The sequence below is a fragment of the Melanostigma gelatinosum genome (assembly GCF_949748355.1).
Source record: "Melanostigma gelatinosum genome assembly, chromosome: 2".
Taxonomy (NCBI): Eukaryota; Metazoa; Chordata; class Actinopteri; order Perciformes; family Zoarcidae; genus Melanostigma; species Melanostigma gelatinosum.
Genome location: NC_136635.1, coordinates 30,343,044 through 30,365,028, shown reverse-complemented (window position 1 = coordinate 30,365,028; position 21,985 = coordinate 30,343,044). Strand labels below are relative to the sequence as shown.

The 21,985-nt window shown below is 44.9% G+C and overlaps 2 protein-coding genes across 2 annotated transcripts in view; one reads left to right on the top strand and one right to left on the bottom strand.

Moving 5' to 3' along the window:
- The window catches only part of LOC306793986 (transmembrane protein 138-like), a gene marked incomplete at both ends in the record, with an annotated part of 7,734 nt that extends 7,576 nt beyond the window's left edge, over positions 1 to 158 (bottom strand). The window contains one exon of the mRNA XM_079291832.1: positions 144 to 158. Coding sequence (XP_079147958.1) covers positions 144 to 158 — 15 coding nt within the window. The remainder of the gene's footprint in view (positions 1 to 143) is intronic.
- Positions 159 to 703: 545 nt separating this feature from the next.
- LOC306789518 (CD151 antigen-like) lies at positions 704 to 11,298 on the top strand. The gene is made up of 8 exons (XM_079285503.1): positions 704 to 870; positions 3,987 to 4,071; positions 5,035 to 5,226; positions 7,415 to 7,489; positions 8,849 to 8,953; positions 9,900 to 10,058; positions 10,343 to 10,429; positions 10,527 to 11,298. The coding sequence occupies exons 2-8, from the start codon at positions 3,988 to 3,990 to the stop codon at positions 10,584 to 10,586; spliced, it is 762 nt and encodes a 253-aa protein (XP_079141629.1). The 5' UTR covers positions 704 to 870; position 3,987; the 3' UTR covers positions 10,587 to 11,298.
- Positions 11,299 to 21,985: the final 10,687 nt, after the last annotated feature.

The window sequence follows — 21,985 nt, the reverse complement described above, 5'->3', positions numbered from 1 at the left end:
TGTATTACCACACACACACACACGCACGCACACACACACACACACACACACACACACACAACAAAACTATTTACCTGCGCAGAGAAGTAGGTCTAATTTGTGTTCCCTTCAGGCTCATTTGTGACTCGTGATATAAAACTCACCTGACGGTGATCCATAGCTGCAGGGCAGTTACCCACTGAAACCAGTCGTTAATACAGGTAGACAAGTCAGTGTCAGTTCTTTTTTGAGGAATTAAATGAATTCTTATGTTTGAGAATACGAAATGAAGGCGCCTCTGTCAATGTGTTGTCGGTCTTATTCCACAACAGTCCATAATATGGGTCACCAGGTTGATTCAGTATGTAGAGTATCATTGAAGGCTGTTTGGGTCAGTGAAGTGTTACATTGAATGTTTACATAAATAATAAAAGAAAAAGAGAAGAGATGTTGCTCATTGTTCTCCACCGTCGAGTATAATTATTATGTCATAATTACGAGCTAGTAAGTCATTTATTACTATACTATCTCATAATAATGACTTACTATCGCGTCGTTATCATGAGATAGTAAGTCATTGTGACTTATTATCTGATGATGACATAGGATCTTTATTTTGTCCTCGCAGTGGCAGTAATGTTCTTCCACACACACACACACATAAGCGTTGCCCCGGGACAGAAAAAACAAAAAACACAGCAAGCCCCACTGAAGGTGGCCCAGGGCGGAGTCAGCTCCTCCAGCTCCTCTCAGTCTGTTCGGACCCTGAACGCACCACTTCAACCGAGGAAGGTGGAATGAAAACAGGCGGCTTTTAAGGAATATCCCATCGCATATCATCGCTTATTCTTAAATAAATACATCGATATCAGATCAAACAAACAGGGGCAGGTAAGAGTCGTAAGCGCCACACACACACACACACACGCGCGCGCGCGCGCGCACACTGCGGTGTAGCATCGACCAGACAAGGAAGTCTTTTTTTTACGACACAGACGGAACATTTAGCAGCTTTCTACTCAACCTCGTCCATCAAACAGGGTTTTCCGCATGTTGCCGTCTCTTAAAAGTATCCAATCTCAATACAACACGTGTTTTTACACAACAACACACCAAGACGTGTGACTTTAGCGTTAGCTCGCACGGTGACGGTGATTTAAAGCGCGATGGCGGTTATTAACGCTTTATAGATGTTATCGTGAGCTCTAACTATTGTTACGAAGAACCACAAGAGCACGGGAACTGGTTCCCAGCGGTTTTACGCACGGCTGGTGATGGTGAGGTTCGTTAGCTCAGTGCTAACGAGCTAACTTCAGTGAATGAATGTGTCCGGTGTGATTTAATAAGGCTTCAGAAATGAGTCATTTGAATCAGAAACACTAGTTTCTCCTGACAATGAGAGTGGGTGTATGAATCTGAAACACACACATTTAAATGTACAGGTTTGTTCATGTTTGACTGGATAAAAGTCGTTTTTACAGCAATATTATGTAGAAATGAGTTCTCTAAAGGGACACCAACATAACTGTGGTGCTAATTATCAATCTAGATTGTTTTGGTGTGAGTTCACCCCCCTAAAATATACCTGGCGACTCAAGTTATTCCGCAGACCTCAGAGGTTTATGATTTCTGGAAAAGAGTCATTCCTGTTGCGTTTTTAAAATGTATTTATTTGCATTTTTGTGCACCACAAGCTGCATATCCACATTATAATTGACACAAGGCAAGCAGCTCTATGTCCAATATCTGCACCAAAACAAACTAGATGAAGAACATAACACGGCAGGGAACAGCGACCATGTGTATTTGTGATTTTGGGACAAACTGTCACACAGGAAATATCATAAAGTACTTTATTCGGCTCTTTGTCTGCTAATTTAATGGACGAGGAGTGTGTTTGAATCAGGATCCGTGTCTCACACCTCAACTGAAGAATACAGAAGATGTTTTCAAATTCAATTTTCATAACGCAGATGTGAAATTGTACTTTTCTTTTGTTCTTTTTCCCCCAAAACATCAATGCAGAGATGACATTGTTCGGCAAATCAGATAATCCATTTGTAAAGTAGTCTTCAAATAAAATGTTGAGAGTTGTGTCTCCATAGCTGCTTACTGACGGTGTGGAGTACTGTGGACATGTGGACAGTCAAATTTGAGAACCGATGTGATTTTCCTGTCGTGTGACTATATGTTGTTGAGATGATCTGAAGTAAAGCTGCAGCTATCGATGTGTTTATGAAGTGGAAGGAGACAGTAAAAGAAATGGCCATCACAGTTTCCCAGAGTCCAACATCACATCACGCACCAACATATTGAGTTTAAAACCGCAATTAATCACATTGCAGAAGCAGACTGAGAACGCGTCATCAATTATCAAAATAGATGCCAATTGATTTACAAATAACGACACAAAAAATAAATGCTGCAAGCATCAGTGCACTGCTGCTGGTAAGGCTTTACTTTACATTCAATCTAACTAATTCCTTATTAACTAACAATGACAACTTAAAGGTTTCAGTTGTCATTGTGACCTTTCAGTCATTTAATACACTCATTTTGCATCCCCCCCCCCCCCAACATGCCTCAAATAACCATCAACCGTCACTAAACCGGCAACGTCTGTCACACTTAATTATATGCGTTTGCTTTTACAGGTAAATAAACCTTTTCTGGACCTGTTCCAGTGTTTCACCACCGTAATCTCTTCGGGTAGACGAGACGGTCATTATCTGATTCATGCTGCGTGTGTCAGACGCATCTCTGCTGACAGGGCAACAGTCTTGCTTAATGTGCCTTTGAGCAATGAGATCACATCCTGATATAATCTAGAGATAATAAGAGACACAGAGATGAAGTGTCTTAAAGCTGCATTCTCTCTAATGTCCACCAGGGGGCGACTCCTCTGGTTGTATAGAAGTCTATAGAAAATGACTCTACTTCTCTCTTGATTTATTCCCTCAGTAAACATTGTAAACATGAGTTTATGTCTCAATCTCTAGTTTCAAGTCTTCTTCAATACAGCATGATGTTCACTTAGTACATGATGGTCCATTAGGGTCAAACAGGGGATGCTTTAGGGCGGGGCTTACAGTGATTGACAGGTCGTGTTTACTTCTTCCTGTCGTGTTTCTCTTGACGCAGCTGTTTCGTTTTTGTCTCCAAACAGCAAAATAAGGAGTTTTTGTCTGTGAGGTGTTGTTTGAATTTAATTAACAAGGTCACGCTAAGTGTTCCCGCTCTGACAGATGGTCACCAGACAGAGTCCAGACGGACCCACTCACTCATGCAGGGAACTCATCTGAGTGGAAGATATGGGCGGGGGGGGGGGGGAGTCATGAGGAGAAGAAGAGTTTGAGAAAGAGGCTGTCAGCGGAGGGCGAGTCTGGGCTTGACGGAGCAAGTGAGCCAAGAAAATTGTGGGTTTAAAAAGAAAAGATGTGAGACTTTGGGAGCAAAGATTGTTCCATGAAGGCAGCGAGTGTTCTGTGATGGGATCTATAAACCTTCAGTCCACTACTGCAGTCTAAACACAGAGGTTGTTGGGATGATTCTTGAAACATGAATTTTGCCGTTCTCAGAAGACGTTCTTCGGCCTCTGGAAGCGTTGGACGTTGGTACCGGGCGGCGAGCGAAGCGGGCGTTTCTAATTTCCAGCCTTGGGCCCGACTCTGAGCTCCCACTCAGCGCTTAGTCACGGACCTCTCCGCACACACATGTAGTAACTCGGCTCACTGGTTGCATCTTCTGCATCGGCCTCATTCTTTAAAAGCAAGTCACCATAAAAAGGAAGGTTGGCTTTAATTTCAAGCTCTAATTCTGTGTCCCGAGTGCAACCAGCCTGCGTTGTACTCCAATTAAAGGGCCAGTGTGGAGCATCCGGGGGATCTACCGGCAGAAATGGAATACAGTATTAATAAGCATTTTGTATCATCAACTGGAAATCAGAAGCGTTGTCTCCTGCTGTTTGTCATCGTCATATCTGACCTGAGATCTGCCGTCTCTTGCAGCATGGGGGTCTACGAGGAGAAAAGGGAAACGTGCGGAACGGTCTGCCTGAAATACCTCCTGTTCACGTTCAACTTCCTCTTTTGGGTAAGTTTCCACTCTGGCGCCGTTTATATCGCACAAAGGGTTTCATCTCCAAAGTGTTTGTGTCCGTCTGAAGTGCTTCTCAAGCACCTGCATGTCTTGCGTGATCTGTTACAACAACGTTTTCTCATCAAGTCGAGTATTGTAACAGAAGCTAATTCCTGCTCCTGCTCAGTAACGTTCATAGTGGTACCAACACTGTTGTGTGGTTACAGTCTCACTCGGTGTCTGGCTTCTTCTGGGCGTCGTCTTCCATTTTTTTATTCATTAAATCTTATTTTAAATTGACTGCTTTGGCACGAGGACAGATTTCTGCTGACTCGTCATCGTGACATCGCATTGATTTAATTTTCCTCATGTTCTCTGAAATGATGCTGAAGATGTCGGATATGGCAGCTACGTGCTGGGTTGAAGCATTGATTATTGTTATTAAATGTTGGATTAGTCCTTCAGACTTCAAACTCTATGAGTTCTCTGTAGAGTTAAAGTCCTGCATCTCAAAATATTAAAAAAGCCTTTTCCCCGACCAACAATTGGTAAAAATCGCAGTATTTAATTTGTTGATCTATGTATGATATTAATCTGCCACTTATCTTCTCAATTAATGGATTAAAAATGTAAAACAAAAGGAAGAAATGGTTTTTAAAATGCTTTGGAGCCCACGATGACGTCTTGGATTGGTTTTATTTGTCCTGAACTCACAGATATTATATTTATTACGAACATATTTAACAAAGAGAAGCTGAAAATCCTCTCATTGGAGAAGCTGAAACCAGAGATTGTTTGACATTTTGACAAACATCATATTCGTAGTTGCAATTGCTGCAGCTCACATTGAACCATTGACCGGCGTTCATGTTTCCGTCCTTCGTCACTTTGAATACTTCAAACCTCTTTGTCGCTCTCGGCTTCGGTCTCCTCCGGAGTCTCCTTAGTTTCTTCAATCGCGTGCTCTTCTCCTCCCAGTTGGCCGGCGGCGGCGTGATGGCGGTGGGCGTTTGGACCTTGGTCGAGAAGAGCGACTACATCAGCCTTCTCTCCTCCAAGACCTACGCCGCCTCCGCCTACATCCTGGTCCTGGCTGGAGCCATCGTGATGGTCACGGGGGTGCTGGGCTGCTGCGCCACCTTCAAGGAGCAGAGGAGGCTGCTGCGAGTGGTAAGAGACAAACCGGGAGGGCGTAAGGTGTATTCTTTATTCCCGGAGGACGTCTTTATTTTCACACCAATGTCGAATAGGATAAAGCGATGACGAGGCGGTAATTCCAGTTTATTTAAAGGTACCGTTAAAGGCAGCGTCTGCACACAGCACAGGGTTTTGTCAACAGAGACCCGCAGGGCACTGAATATGCACAAACACACAAACACTGTACTGTTCACACACTGCTACATATTTCATCGACATGGTAAATGTGTGCATGACGCACGACACTGTGGGCAAATGTTTGGATATTTGGAGCCGGATATTTGTGCGGTACTGAAGCTCCTCGAGGACAAAGGACGGCATTCAGGACAAAGTGATGGCGCGGCATTGTTAACTTCCCCCAAAACAACAAGACGAGTAACAGCGCTCTGCCTCGTACGTCAATGCTCAGTTTATACCTCGAAACGACACATTTGCAGTTGTATTCTTGAGAGTTTACACAAATTAGATGAAGTCACCTGTGTGTGTGTGTGTGCGTGTGTGTGTGTGTGTGTGTGTGTGTGTGTGTGTGTGTGTGTGTGTGTGTGTGTGTGTGTGTGGCGTTGAAACGCTCCGGATCCGGAAGAGCTGAGATTAGGTCGATGAATCGCAGTGAAGGAACCAACTTGTCGGCAGGCAGAGATGCTATCGTGATTGTTAAAGAGGGCAAACATGAGGGGGGGTGAAGTGTCTGTCTGTGGTGAGTTCCCGGTACCTGTGAGAGTACATGAGAGCAGCTGTGATCGGCCACACTGTCCTGCAACCTAAAAGTCACAAGTTCTAACCACCTGACGCAGCCACAACATCTCCAGCATGTCTGCAGCCCTCTGTTCAGATCAAAGGAGGCTTCATCAGACGGACAGTACGAGCGAGGTCAGTGAGACCGAGAGGAAAACTCCCCCACGGGAAAAGGGGTGTGGTGTGTGTGTGTGTGTGTGTGTGTGTCTGCAAACACACAGCCTCATTGTTTTCCAGGAGGAAAAGTGACAGAACGGTGCAATGACTCAGGGAGAGGAGGGAGAAACGTGAGCCAGATCCCAGCAGAGTCTGGATCCACCTGTGGACAAGTCTGAGTGTGTCTCCGTCCTTTAGTTTGCTCTACATTCCTCTTTCTGTCCGTCTCGCTGTTCTCTGCTCGTCTTTGTCTTCTTTTTGTCTCATCGCTCATTCTGCTGCAGCGAACTGCACAGGATTCTGGGTAGCCGGTTACAGCTGCTTGCTCAAGGCGCCCTAGTGGTTGTGGAGACTCAAACCTCTTAAAAACAGCTTTTCTTGCTCGTTTTATTCTGCCGTTGACTGTCTGCTGACACTAGGGGGTGCTCGTGATAACACAGCAGCCAGAGACACCGTGCGGTTCAGCGTTTGCCCACTTTTTGTTTTGTGTTTGGCGAGCAGCTAACGTAACTCCTCTGCTGCTACGCGGGCAGACATCTTGGTGAGAGGGTGCTTAATGCACGTTGGTCAGGCTCTCAGTTCTAATCAGCTGTCCAATCGCAGACCAGCTCCACGCTCTGCTTCTCTCTCTGGTAGCAGCAGGCTGGAGGAATGTGGGTCACGGTTTCCTTCGGTCTGATAATATCTCCTCTTGTGCTTAATTCTGCGGAAACTTGCACAAACTCCCAACGGCCTGCTCACCAATCAGACACGCTGAACAGCAAGCGCACGGTGGGAGATAACTCACAGGATCAGCCAGGTCCAGCAAATCAGCAATAGAAACCACAACATGGTGATATGTTGCATGCACTATTAACATCTAACACCTGTACAACATCAGCCCTGCAGTGAGTCCTACTTTTGTGAAGATATTTACATAAACGTCCCTCTGTGCTCCTATAAATCAACAGTGTCCCAAATACAACTGTGTATTTACACAATGTGTTGGCCAACTCTGCATATTTGACAGTTTACATGACACTTCCATACTATTACATACGACACAATGAAACTGCTCACAACGACGGCGATGGGCTGTCTTGAGTAACCGGGTCATGATTTCTGGAAGAGGAGACATTTCTGTCGAGTTACAAATGTATTTTATTTGGTCATATGGTCGCATTATACGGGAGAGAAGTCTGATATCTCTACGCCCAATATCTCCAAAACTCACTGTTGCTTCCTGACGTGACCGTCCGCTGACTGTTTCCTTCTTGTTCTGTGTCCTCAGTACTTCGTCCTGCTGCTGTGTATCTTCCTGCTGGAGATCCTGGCCGGCATCCTGGCTTATATCTACTATCAGCAGGTAACCCCCCCCCCCCCCCCCCCAATGCACCCTGGGAAGGTTTGTACGAGTCTGTCAGATATGAGCCGAGGAATTGTTTTCAGTAATAATGTAGTCGTAACTAAAGCGGATCTCATGAGGACGGTCTGTCCTCTGAGATGCGTTCTTCTTTTGTATCGCTGATCCTCTTTGTTGAAGTAAAGAAAGCCGTCTGTGTGTCGTAGCTCTTATGTTCGCTGCTAAACGAATCAATGGAGCACGCTCGACATGCCTCTTCATCTGAGCACTTGATCAAAAGAGTTGTAATAAAACACGGCTGCGCTGTGACTTCTAACCACCGTGAAGCCAGCGCGGCTAAATCAGACGAAGAAGACAGACGGGCCGCGTTACTCTCGCTGCATTTAGTCCAGACGGAATAAAGAACGCCTCCAGAAGTCCACATGACGAGGCTGAATGCTCTGTGTCACAACCATTTAGACCCACTTTAGTGCTGGTTTTGGATTGAAACAGATGTTCTCTCCAAAATCAAAACTCTGCAGACGCGGTGTGATGACTTGCAGAGAGTAACAACATACTACGAAGCTCTGAATGCTCTGCAAATCATATGCAAATGATGACAATTTCCCACAAAGGTCAAATAAGATGAAATGATGATGTGATGACATATTTGGACAGACGTGAAGATGAACGTGCCTGTAGAAACGCTCACTAGTTCAGATATTTAGCAACAAACGCCGATATATTGCTTTTTGCATCGGCGTCCCGGACATGTGGCGTGTTTCACAGCACAGTTCTGAACGGCGTGAACTGGTTATTCTCACCGGCAGCGGATGCCACAGCCTTCCCCACCTGTCGATAGGTTTCCCACCTCTCTGCCGCAGCCGACTGTCGACAGGTAAACATGAAGCCTCTCGTTTCCTTCGCCCTCTCCTCTTCATCTTCACCTCCCTTTCTCTCTTCATCATTCACTCTCTTGATGTCTCCTTCACGCGTTGATTTACAGTGGTTTCCCAGCTGGCTTGTTGCCATAGAAACTGATCCCCCCCCCCCCCGGGTCCTCCAGTGAGTATTTTTTTTCTGCCGCTGGTCGAGAGAACAAAAGAAGAAACCTAAAACGCAGACTTCCTCTGTCTTCGCCCTCATGTGCTGCTCTGTTTGGAGCGTTTACGTTGTGAATCAGGAGCCGAGTCAACAACAACACATGTTTATCACCGGGTCATGCTCTGTGCTGGCCCGAGGCGTCTGTGGTTACATATATATATGTGTGTGTGTGTGTGTGTGTATGTACACATATACACATATACACATATATATATTTCTGAACGGCTGCATATATATATACATACATACATACGTGTGTTTGTTTGTGCATCCCAACAGTTGAATGTGGAGCTGAAGCAGAACCTGAGAGAGACGATGACCCAGAAGTACAAACAGAGCAGCCACGAGCACGTCACCAGGGCTGTGGACAAGCTGCAGCAGGAGGTAAGACAGCAGGACGGATGGATGGATGGATGGATGGATGCACTGATGGATGGATGGATGGATGGATGCATACAAGGGGTGGGGGAAGAAACCGAGGCCAAGTATCGATCTTTTACTGCGTAAACTATTGATATTGCAAATACAAATGAAACCTTCTGCACAACAATAGCTTTTTAGTGTTTTTGGACGATGTAGACGAACGGTCCAATTTGTCAATTTGGTTTTTATGACACGCGTCGGTCGGTCTGTCTGCTTGGCCGACAAACCCAAGTTGTTTTTCTGTGTTCCTGAACTGGATCCCCGTTAGCCGGCTCCTCGGCGCCGCCAGTCCTCCGGACAGAGAAACATAAAACATACACTCTGTGAATAAAACATCCGGTTAAATCAGTGGAGTCAGATTCAAAGTACAGACACAAGGATATATATACAGTATCAGTGCAGAGCATATACATCATAACTTCTTCATGAGGATCATGAGTCTACAACGTTAATGGAGTTCTAGTCACATGATTAAAACGTTCTCGCATTAGATAACACAGATGTTGACTCACGGCATAATTCGCAGTTTACTCAGCATATTGCAAAATGTTTGAAATCGAAAAACAAGATTGTGTCGTGCCTCACGTATCCTGATGATCTTAAATATCTTCGGGCGTCTGGTGATTCCCACTCCACTGGAAACATCTACCAACTTGTGAAGGCCGACGTTGATCTTATTTTTTACCTGAAGCTTTAAAATGACGTCTTTAGGAGTGCTGCTTTTTCTTTTTTACGCTCGGTTATTTAACGACAAGAATCCTCGGGACAGATATCACAGTAGTATCCATCTCCTCACAACTATTGGTAAGAAAACCAATGTTTGTCTTTGCTTAAAGTCTTTCATCCAACTTCAAAAGCTGCCCCTCTCGAGATGTGAAACGTGTCTCCCTCTGTCTCCCCGTCTCAGTTCAAGTGCTGCGGCAGCAACAGCTCGTCGGACTGGGCCGAGAGCGTCTGGATCCGCTCCAGAGACGCCGACGGCAGGACGGTGCCTGACAGCTGCTGCAAGACGCGCACCGACCTCTGCGGCCGCAGGGACCACCCGTCCAACATCTACAAGGTGGAGGTGAGAGGCCGGGGGGGTGCTGCGGTTTCATCGCCGTCACCGGTGCCGCGTTCAGACACGAAACCACCTTCACCCAAAGAGTGAAACCTGGTAGAATCATGTTCTGAGTGGAGCATCCCTTTTTAATTGGGTGACACCGTGATATGAATGTACCTTTTATTTCTGTCTCGTCTGCATTGAGGTGTTAAGAGCAGCAGAGACAGAAGAGACAAAAACGGACATCGTGACTTTTGCTTTTTGGCCGTGAGACATCCCACATCAACCTCTTTGTTTTTAACATTTAGGGAGGCTGCATCACCAAGCTGGAGAAATTCATCCTGGACCATCTGAAGATCATCGGAGCGGTGGGTGTTGGGATCGCTTGTGTACAGGTGAGCAGAGATTCAAATAAACGTGTTTATATATATATATATATAAATATATATCTCCATTGAGGTGTTAAATTCTGTTTCTCCTTCCATGCCCCAGGTCATAGGGATGGTGTTCACATGCTGCCTATATCGAAGTCTGAAGGCAGAGCCGTACTAAGAGGAGCAGCAGAAGAAACGTGTGTGTGTGTGTGTGTGTGTGTGTGTGTGTGCGCGCGTGAAGGAGGTAACTTCATGGACCACATGTCATACTCAAAACAGCCCAAAGGTTCTTTTCTTTGCCTTTGCACACAGGGGGAAGGAGACATTGGGCGAGGGATCAGATCCTTGAGGATCTCATTTGTTGGGGAAAAAATAAAACACAACGAGGTTTCTTGAAGCAATTCAGCACTCAAGCTGCCGATTCGGCTCCATCTGTGAGAGACATATCTGCGTTTTTAATCAACTCTGTCGCCTTAAAGACATGCAGCGAGGTGCTCAGCACTCAGAGTGAAGGTAGTTAGTGCCACTAATATTACTCGTAAGAAAGAGCTTCATGTTTGCTTTTTATTTTATATATATATATATATATATATATATATATATATATATATATATATATATATACACACACACACAAAGGATTTATCCACTGATGCCAAAGTTGTCAGCTGTAACTCTGCATCTCCTCCAGCCTTATTGCTGATGTCTGTCTTTTTTTAGATTGTTGTCACGAATGAAGGTTTTGTTGACTTTACTCGCCATTTATTATTGTATTTAACGGACACATCGGTGAGGAATGATATTTCCCCCGTTGCCTCAACACTGAATTAACCTGCTGTGTTTCTGTCTTCGTGAGTTGTTTTTAGTTTGAATAAAACATTGATCAACAATACGCTGCTGAGTGATTTGTTCAACAACAAAAAAACACCAAAACATCACTTCACTGCACTGAATGTCCTTCACCTCACAGTTATCGGGTCATCCCCCCCAAGAAACGGCCCAAAAGATAACATCTTTGTGTAAAGATGAAAAGCACGTGTCCCGTAGCCAGTGGCCCTGACACAATGGGGCGCCAGCTTACAGGTGCATTACTGTATTAAGCCAAAGCCAGTTCCCCAATGTTGCTGCACTGTGGCCATCTGGGACGCGAACCGCAGTCGTGCCGGCTGCTTTGCCGGAGTGCATTCACTGTATATACCATGACGGCTGTGCACGGCCTGCAACGGGAGGTGTTCTGCCAGCTCGTGTCGTTGTTGAGTGACTGTGCATCGGTGTCGTTACAGCAGCAGTTACTGTGTGCAAACACAGGGAGGCAGCAGCCGCCACCACACTGGTGACAACAGCTGGAGAGAGTGTGTGCAGAAACACCCAGAGGCTGTTGAGGATTAACCCGCTAAGTGTGCTGTGCGAACGAGCCGGAAGATAATCAACCGGTCAGCTCGCAGCTATACGGGCTTCTAATTGGTTTCCGCCCGAGACCGCTGACGAGGCGATTTTCAGCCATTTCTCCCATTGCTGAAGATTGAGGCAGAGTAGAACCATTTTGAAGGTGCTCTCACAGCACACCTGGTGACAGCTGGCCGAGTCCAAGGTGTTGACCAGCTGGCTTTTGATCTTCCTCCAGGGGGGGGTCAGAGTGAATCTGTGTGTGTGTTTGTGTTGATGAAGAGAGTTAAAAAGAGATTATGAATTGGCAGAATGTCTCTCAGCTGTCGGCTCAGCGAACACAAACTGGAAATCCAAATAGGAAACAAAAAGAAATCACAGCAACGAGTATAGTCACCGTTCAGGAAGCGAGGGTTGAGCCAGAGATGCACTTCCTCCTCAAAGATATTGAAAGATGAAACGCTTATTTGGACAAATTCAACTCTGTTATCCAAACCTTCAAAGAGCTCCGTGACCTTTTTCAAATAAAAAATATGATTTTGTTCTGTTTAGACTTTTATAACTGTGGCAAAGTTGTTGTGAACAGATTATGAACATAAATTAACTAACACCATCACAGCGGACCAGATATCGGGTCTGAGAAGTACATTTCTACATTATAGGGCAACGTGGTTTTATTTGATTTATGACTTTAACCCAGAGAGCCGAATGTCAGTTTGAACTTCTTTCACTGAAATAAAACCAATTTAACCGTCGGATTAAGCTTCTGAAGATCAAAGTTCTACATCAGGAAGCCGTGAGTTAGAAGAACGACATGGTTTTGATTTCCAAATGAAACCTTGAGTTTGAACTTCTGTCGACGAAATGAAATTAATTTGACCGTCGCATTAGATTAAGCCGTCACTTCTTTCCACAAATGCAAAACAAAGGTTGTGAATTGAAAGGACGACGTGGTTGAATTTAATTTCCTTAAAGTTTGAAGTGTAAAAGTACTCGTGATGCAGAATGACCGACTTTACATCGTGGTATTCCTGCATCTGAATTATCAGCAGCATTTAAGTGTGTTGGAGTTGGTTGAGGTGGAGCTCGTTTGGTAGTTAAATCTATAACAATGCATCATATTTTATGACCTGATTATATCTTTTGTCTGTAAAATCTTAACCTGAAAAGTAGCTGTAGTTCTGGAACAAATGTTTTGGTGTTAAATGTACATTTTTGGTTGCTGGAGTGAAAGTATGAATGGCATTAAATCCATGTATCTGTAGAAAGTACAAGTATTGAACGTACCTAATGTATGTCAATTTCACCACAAGTTCGAATAAAGTGAAAATCATTTATCTCCAAATGGTGATGACATTTTAGAATAAGTCACGGGTTATATGCTCCTTTTTATGAATACAAAATGTTAAATACGGGTTCTTTATTAAATCATCTGAATGTCATGAAGCTCACAGCAATGCATATTACTACTCTCTATATGTTCTATAATTACAGGCTGGTTGAATCTATTGCAGTGATAATGACAGGGCATGAGTGTGTATTATGTTTTAATGGTGTTAAAGGTTGCAGGTGCGCTTGCTTTATCTAATTGAAAGGATCTCGACAGTGTCGAGGGTCAACGACTTCTGCATTAAAAGATTCTCTGAAGTGCAAAATGAACCGCTTATCGACGTACGGGGCGAGATGGGCGCGTAGGTATAGATTATTTTTATATCTTTAACTTTCAATCGGAGAACGTGCTCATGCATGTAAAATCATAAATAAAGAAGAACCAGGGCCTGCAACACAAGCTACGGTGTTATTAGTGGAGCTTTGAGCGCCGAGTTCACCTGCACTCGAAGGGACCCTGAAGGGGACATGATGATTGTGTATCTTTAGTATTGTTTGTACATTATTAAGATTAATCCGGTCATCAAAAGGATATCACAACACAGAGGAGTGAACAATATCTAATTCAGGTAAATGTACAGTTCAGTGCACCAAGATGCTAACACATATCTGTGTGTGAACACTTTTATTGTAATATACGACAATTCTCTTTTAAATTCTTCCTTCTGTTCTACTTCTCTGGCTGAGGTGCAGTGATACAAAGAGCCCTCGGGACGTCTCAGCACTGGTACAATCATAAAGTCAATGTTCTCGCTGCTCAGAGAGACTTTCTTCTTCTTTTTCAGGAGGTAATTGCAGTGGGATTATGAAAAATGTGGTCTTTATCTTATTGGGAGCGACTCTCAGGCATACAAATGTCTATGTGTGCACACACACACACACACACACGCTGAGGATGATTATCTGAACCCTGCTCATTCACAGATCGATGTACACACTCACTGTGATGTACACACTCACTGTGATGTACACACTCACATGTAGTGCATGAACTCTGTCGCTGTGAAAAGAGCCACATTAAAGTATTAGAAGTAACCCAACGTGTCGCTCTGTTCCTTTTCAAGTGAAAGTACATTTACAGGAGACATGTTGCGTAGCATTAAAGCGAGGGAGAATTAGCTAGCTCGCTAACTAGCCAACTGTCCACTAGCTAGCGAGGTAGCGTGCTAACTCCAGCTTTAATGCTACGCTTGTTACAGAAAGTGAGCCCAACAGAAGCTGCACAGCTGAAACAATGTGCTTTCCTACGCTGTGAGTGTGTGTGACGACAGCATTAAGTTGTTCAATGTTACTCATGTGCTCTGACTTTCTACGCTTCTTAACGGTACTACTTATATATACTTTATACTTCAATAAACTTCATATAGTTGTGATCCTGACGGCAATATTAAAGGTACTTCTCCATTGAGGGTTTTAAAACGTTCACTGTATTTATAGAGCACTTCTTTCATTTCTCTTCTGTGAGAAAACATTACACATTCCAACTCTATAACCATGGTAACCACACCTGAATATTTCAACTGCTGAATTCCTGCTCTGCTATTTACATTACTGCCTCACTCAGCTCCAGTCATCGTCAACCTCATGTCCAGGTTGTTCTCAGCCACCAGCTGCTTCTCACTGCATCTTTTGATTTCAGTATGTATTCATACAGCACGTTAATAATGATCGAGCGTACACGTGTCAATGGGTTTAGATTCATCCACGTACGTTCACCAGTTTATTCATGCTCCTTATGGCCCGATGTCCCCAGCAGAATAATGGCCACATGAGGACGGTCATGGATGTTTAATACATCCATGTGTCTAGAGCTTATTAGCTCACACATAGACTCCACTTGATCGATAGAATAGAGCTCAAAATCAAACTGAAAAGTGAAAGTTACTCCTTTCTTGCATTGATTCATACCGAGCATCTTTATCTGAACTCTTCTGCATGCACTGAAATACCATTCCTGCATTGCGTGCTTCCACAAAATCAAACAAATCAACAGAAAATCAGATTAAGTTTGAAATGAGACCGACGAGTCATCGAATACTTTTGATTATGATGGGATGTAACGATTTGAAGGTTTCGTTAATACGACCCCAGCTTTAACCTTAATCACATGATGTAAGCGCAGGAACGTAACTGAGAGTCTTGTAAATCTTCAGTATTTTTTGCCTCACCTTGTTGTACCTCCCTGAGACTTTCCTCCTCCCTCAGATTCAGTCCGGGTGCAATATGACGGTGCATAACACTTCTGCAGATTTTTCTTTTTTTGCTGTTGTTGCTGCATTGTGTTTCTGTTTTTTCCTTCCCTGCACGAGGAGCCAGGAGCTGTTGATAGGCCGCGCTTCCAATCTCTGTGTATATTGATGGGAAAAGAGATGGCGGAGGAGGTGGGGGTGCCGAGCGTGTGTGTGTGTGTGTGTGTGTGTGTGTGTGTGTGTGTGTGTGTGTGTGTTCGAGGTGGGGGTTGCGAGGTGCTGGGGCGTAAAAAGTCCACTACCATTTGTCACAGTCGACTGTGTGCCTGGCTGTCAGTGGCGCCTGCCTGCACGCCGCAGCAAAGGCCTCTGGGAGCCCTGCGTCTCACTGCGTGCATCTGCCAGGCAGCCCCCCCGAGCGCCTGTTGCTCCCTCTGCGTGTGTCATAACGCAGAGGGAAATCATAAAAATCACATTCATATTTCGTCGTACTTTGGAGGGGTGTTTGGCTGGATACGAGTCATTCTTTTGTTATTATGATACTCGTATGTTTCCCACATGATCATCATTTTTACACCAAAATATTTTTGTAAATCACAGTTTTTCAAAAATGAATAAAGAATGAAGAATCACAGCAGGTTGATCTTCTTTTTTCCCCGCTGCTGTCGAGAGTTTTACCAGTTTTCCTGGCTGGTTTCTGGTTTCTGGTTTCCCCGACATTCTGCTCCTCCTGGACGAGTAGACGCGCTACTAGCCTGTTGAAGACATGGCCGACCCGGTGGGTCACGTGACGTGATTTGTGTAAAACAACAGGCAGGAATAGAGACATGCAGCAGCACACACACACACACACACACACACACCAGTGCTAGGCCAGTGCTTCTTGTCCACATGACTCATCTCTCTGGACACACAGGTCATCAGCTCAACATGGCAATGAATGAATGAATTCCCCAGTATGCCGAAGTTAACGGCGATCACAAGACGGGTCCGGTCTTAGTCAAACTGTCTGTTGCATTACGGTTACGTACCTGAGAGAGTGCAAAAGGACGTGTGTGTGTGTGTGTGTGTGTGTCTGGGGGTGCGAGCTCTGTTCATTCTATTCACAATTGCATTCTGACTTTGCTCTTTTGAGGATTGTGGAGATTATGGAGCGATCGGCCAGCTTCAAAGAGGACCGTTTCTAAAGGTCATCGTTGTTCTCGCGCTACGTTGTTTTGATCCTGAAGCAAAATAAAAGAGTTTTTAGAATCACAAAATCTTTATCAAAGCTACAGATTCTACTGTGGTTCTACTGAATGCTCTGTTGTTGTTCGTCAGACACCTGAAACGCCCACAACAAACTAAAGGAGAGCTGAGTCACATTTCAATATGGTCACTTGGTTTGATCAGCTTAATATATATATAGAGAGATTCATGAATATGTAAATTTGAAGAATTCTACAGAAGAATGTTTGGCTGTTTTGTTTGATGAATGACTTAAAATCCAAACTGTTCTGTTGATGTATTTAATAATTGTTTTTACCGTAATGCATTTTATAGTATTTATTTGTTGTAGTCCTTTGCCTCTGCCTTTTATCTGAGTAATCTAAACAGACTGTATTTATGTTACAGTAAATATTCTGGACGCGTTGGACCAATTGTTTCACTTTTGCTCACGAAAAATCTATTTATGCTGAAATGTACGATTGAAAAGAACTGACATATTTCCGTGTCACAGCAAGCTGGAGCGGTCAGCTTGGGGTTTCCCAACGTGTCAGATGTGTTCTCGTCCCATTAACTGGCCGTTAAAGTGTCCACAACAACAGCTCCTGTTCATCCCCACTTTACTGGAGATATGGAGTCTTGCTCTTTATCTTTATCTGCATGTGCACATGTGTTGTTTGTTGGGGGGGGGGTTGAAGCTGCTGTAGCTCTGACTGCATGGCACGCTGCAGGGAGAAAGAAGTGTGTGTGGGAGTAATGTTGTGGGGGGGAAAACCCACAAGGGTTTGTGAAAGTGTGTGTGTGTGTGCGTGTGTGTGTGTGTGTGTGTGCGTGCGTGCGTGAGAGAGAATGTGGAGTCGTGTTTGGGAAACTCTGTGGAAACGTATGACAGTTTTCTCCAAATTCAATGTTATTTCAAAAGTCCAAAACTGTGCTCTGACTTTGAAAGTGCAGACTCCCTCCAAACAACAGAAGCTGTTTGAAAGCCAATACTCTTGTTGCAGAAATGTCTTGATTGGCAGATATTGAGCCACTCGTTCCCCTTATTCCCTCTGTTTTTTGTTTTTTTATTTTTAAGATTAAACTCTCACTAGGTGGCATTAAAGAATACCGGCTTGGCGTTCCCGGGCCAGATGAGATATCTTATCTCTCCGGCGTGTTCTGGGTCTACCTCTGAGTCTCCTACCAGTTGGACGTGTCCAGAAAAACCTCCAATGGGTGGCAACCAGTAGGCTTCCTGAACAGATGACCGAAACCACCTCAACTGGCTCTTTTCGAAGGAGCAGCAACTCGAAGCACCGAGCTCCTTCCGGGTCTCTGAGGTTCGACCCGGCCACCCTGAAGAGGTAACTTGTTTCGTCCAATCTCATTGTTATGGTCACTAGCCAAAGCTCGTGACCATCGGTGAGTGTTGGAAGGTGGGCTCACTGGTATACAGGTACATTTCTCATGACTGATCCCATTGCGCCGTTCTGCTCCCCGACACGAAAATCTTTCAACTTTTAGACTTCTGCAGCGCGCACATGATGTCGTGTGATGAGGAGCAACCAATGGCAGCTGGCTCGACATCTTTTCTTATTTCCGTACATATCAGTCTACGTAAACATGTGGAGGTGAAGTTAATGACTTTAGTGCAGGACTACCTGCAGCTTCACTGTCTGTCCAATGCAATATTTGACTTGCTTCACCCTTTTCCGTCCACGGACGTCACAGTCAGCGAGTGAGGCTCGCTGTTGAACAGACTTCATCGTCCGTGGGGTTTTGGTTGCTTAGTTATGGCAGGAGCAACGGTTACGCCACAAACACCTCTTTCATATGTCCTCGATCGACCTGACAAGATGTGGACGTGTTGTTGAAGCACAGACGGAACATGCAACGGGGTTCAGCCGAAACGTGTCATTTCACAGCAGACATCTCTACTCGTCAGTGCAGGAGAAGCACACGTGTTACTAATTACATTTGTGCTTCAGTGAGCTGTGACAGCGAGCCAACGCTGGAACTGAAGCAGCTTAACGTTCATTTTACACCTGCGCTTTATTGCACCGTGACATGGCGAGAAGTCTGCAATATAGTGAAGAGAATTAAGTCTCTTCTTGTAACGTTATACATCATTTTATTGTCCAAATGAACGATTCAAAGCGAGTATTAGTCAGCTGAATATTATTCAAGCTTTGGTTTTACACGTGTCATTTTGTTTAAAAGTCTGGATCAAACCTGGGACCTTGCATGAAATAACTTGCTCACAAATGAATGAATTCCCTTCCCACAGGCACTCTTCTGTTCCTCCTTCACATGCAGCAGCTCTGAAAACAACTTCGTTGTTCCATCACATCGTCCGACCTCCTTCTTCACGTTCCCTTTTCCCTCCTTTATATCTCTCTTCTCGCTGCAGCCTCCTCCCCCGTGTTGAGCAAGAGAAGGACTTTCTAGGAGTGCACATTGCACCGAATCGTTCAGTCAACAGTGAAGTGGACTCACACGAAGACATGCATGTGCACGTGTGTACGTGCACGGCGCCTCAGGGAAGCTCGCGACAGCACGTTTGTCATACTCGTGGACATCCATGGACGGCTGATTGTGATCATTCAGTGGTCCTGAAATGACAATGATCTGCTCACATCCTGAGGCTGAGCGTGCTGTTTCTCAGCAGTTGTAAGTTTCCCTGCAAACCATTCTGAGCTGAGGGCCAGTGGGTCAACTGGCAGAATATGTTAGGTTCAAGTTAGTCTGGAAATTGTGATTCGTTCTCTTCGTGATCTGCTTTCAAGTCCGCTCACGTTATGAGTCTTGTTCTTAGGGTTTCATGTGTCTGAGTTTAAACTGGAAAGGGTCAGCGGAAGAGCTTAAGAGAAGGCCCGACGAGGCGTCAAATTAAGAGGAAAAGTGTGATCACAAGTAATATTTCCTTTCTTGATTCCGGACAGGGTGTGGGGAAAGGAAAAGAGAGGAAGAGAAAGTCACGGAGAGAAATGAAAAGAAGCTGTAATTGTGGAGGAGAGCAGCCGACCAATGATATCTGTTTGATTTCCTCTGAAGCCTGGCTGATGTAGGTCACCGGGTGATTCATCGCGGAATCATCCGTGCAAAAAAAGACACAAAACAAAAAGAAGGACAACATGGAGACGTTAAACGTGTGGGAGCTGCACGAGCCAGTGAAATGCCTCCTTCCATCGCTCTCTCTCTCTCTCTCTCGGTGTCTCTCTTGGTCATTTTCATTCTGCTTGCAGCTCAACGCCCTTCGCCGTTTGTCCACGCGCCTCTGTGCAGCCGTCCTATCCGCCTTGACAAGGAGGGTCTTGCCAGACGCTCATTTGGAAATGGGTTAGGGCCGCATGAGTGACTCAATTGAGATGCATCCGAGGATGCTCGTCTTGCATCCGGGGCCGCTGCGGTGTGCGGGCGACGCCTACACACAGAGCCTCTGAGCTGGATGGGACCTGACATCATGATGGACCTGTCACAGCTGAACTCTGAACGTGTTCAAGGTTCAGTCGGTTCTCAACATAAAAGACATTTCGGGGTTGAAAGTTGGAGGAGCCACCAAATGTTTCGGATGGCATTGAGAGCGTGCAGAGAGGAGAAACAGCATGTTGATCATTGAGACGTGCAGAACTGTTCCTCATTCGGGGGCGGGCCGATTGTCTGGCTCCCAGTCAGGGCTTTTTAATCTATTGACTATTTTATTGATTTCCTCCCAAAAACAAAATGCACAAGAGAAAATGCCGTTTTTATCCCGCTGTGATCAAATGAATCTGGGTCCGAAACAATGAATGATGATATAACGATCTGGGCGCCGGCCACTTGTTCCAAAAGTCAATTGGTATTTGACCAGAACAAACGCCTGCACAGAGAACCCAATGGTGTGACGGGACACTTCTGAGTTAGCTACTGAAGCAGCACTGCAGAGGAAGACGTGTTACTAGTTTGCATCAGCATCAGCACTGAACTCGTCGTGGAAGAATTAGAAAATCAATATGTGGCATTCAATGTTGATATTTTGGCAGGCCGCCACAAATACATGAATGTATGGGAAACATTCAATCCATGTCCTAGTTTTTTATCCAATCTAATCTAAGATTCAGGATAAATGTTCAGCTCATTAATGTAAAAATTGGAGGTCCTCGCAGAACATAAGAAAAAGGCCTGTTTACTTTAATTCATCTTTTTTGATATCAACACATTGCATTGGTCCACCGTGTTACAGATAGAACGTTGTTGGCCCTCTGGACCGTTTTGCATGTCTGTAAAAATAAACTTTGGGCGGGAAAAAGCCACCGTGCTGAGGCTGCCAAATGAAGTGGATGACTGTAGGGAGAAGGGTTGCTCAGTGTCGGTCAGGTGTCGGACTGAGCTGTGCCGCAGTCGTCATGAGTCACAGGGCACCGAACTGAGCTGGCTTGGAGACGCCGACAGCCATTCAGCCGGACAGCTGGAGGTGGCCGTGTGACGGTGTTGTGGGGGAATCGTCCGTCCTCGCTGCGCGACACTTGGGCGGACTGTGACGGATAAACAGGCCGGACGCCATTAACAGCTTGTCGCGCCGATTCTGGGGCGTGCGGAACACCGGACGACTCCCTGCACAATGGGAGATTTCGGCGACACCTACGGTACTTTAATGTGACACGAGTCGGCTCCAGAGAAGGATTTCACGTGAGCATTACACAAAACAATTGTTTTCAAGCAAGTTGATGTTTGGCCCACATAGCATCTTGGTATCCAGACAGGAACTCATCATCTTTAACCTGCTTTCTTATGCAGTAAATCCTCACTTTGTGTGCTTTTGGATCGTTATTTTCCTCAGGATATTTATACTCTTTGTTCAGGACGTCATCAATCCAGATTCCATAAAACATTTAGCTGTACTTCAGACTTTAACATCATCATCTCTCATGCTGTGCAGTTCACGGACTGTGTGTGTATCAGCTGTCAGCTCTCTGGCTGCTTGCTCCACTCTTCTTACCTCGTGGTGTAACTAAGTGTTAAAAATCATCGGGCTTCATTTCTAAAGCAATCAACCCGAAAGAACAAAACCACACTCGGTTGCCAAAGTGAGCAAACTTCAGAGCGCTGTCAAATGCCATGTAAGCTATTTGGAGTCGTTTTTTAATTTTTTTACAGCTTTTGGAGTGGTTTTGTGTGCATCCACATGTTTACAGATGTGGCTCAATGACGTCAGACTGTCAGCTGCCAGTGTGCACAATCAAACCTCCTTTTTTCCCCCAAACAGAACTCACCGAGCGTGAAACGGAAAATGTTTTTTTTTAGTATTTTTCTTTGTTAAATGGCAGAACATATGAAGTCATCCAACAGTCTGTTGTTGTTGTAAGAACTCTGGTTTTTACATGTCACACACACATAGAGCCAAAAGACTCAAACATACAGTAGCAAAGGCACCGATTTCACAAGT

Coding starts and splice junctions, on each gene's coding strand:
- LOC306789518 (XM_079285503.1), top strand. CDS start 3,988: ATGGGGGTCTACGAGGAGAAAAGGGAAACGTGCGGAACGGTCTGCCTG. Junction 4,072..5,034: donor CGTTCAACTTCCTCTTTTGG/GTAAGTTTCCAC, acceptor TTCTCCTCCCAG/TTGGCCGGCGGCGGCGTGAT. Junction 8,954..9,899: donor TGGACAAGCTGCAGCAGGAG/GTAAGACAGCAG, acceptor TCCCCGTCTCAG/TTCAAGTGCTGCGGCAGCAA.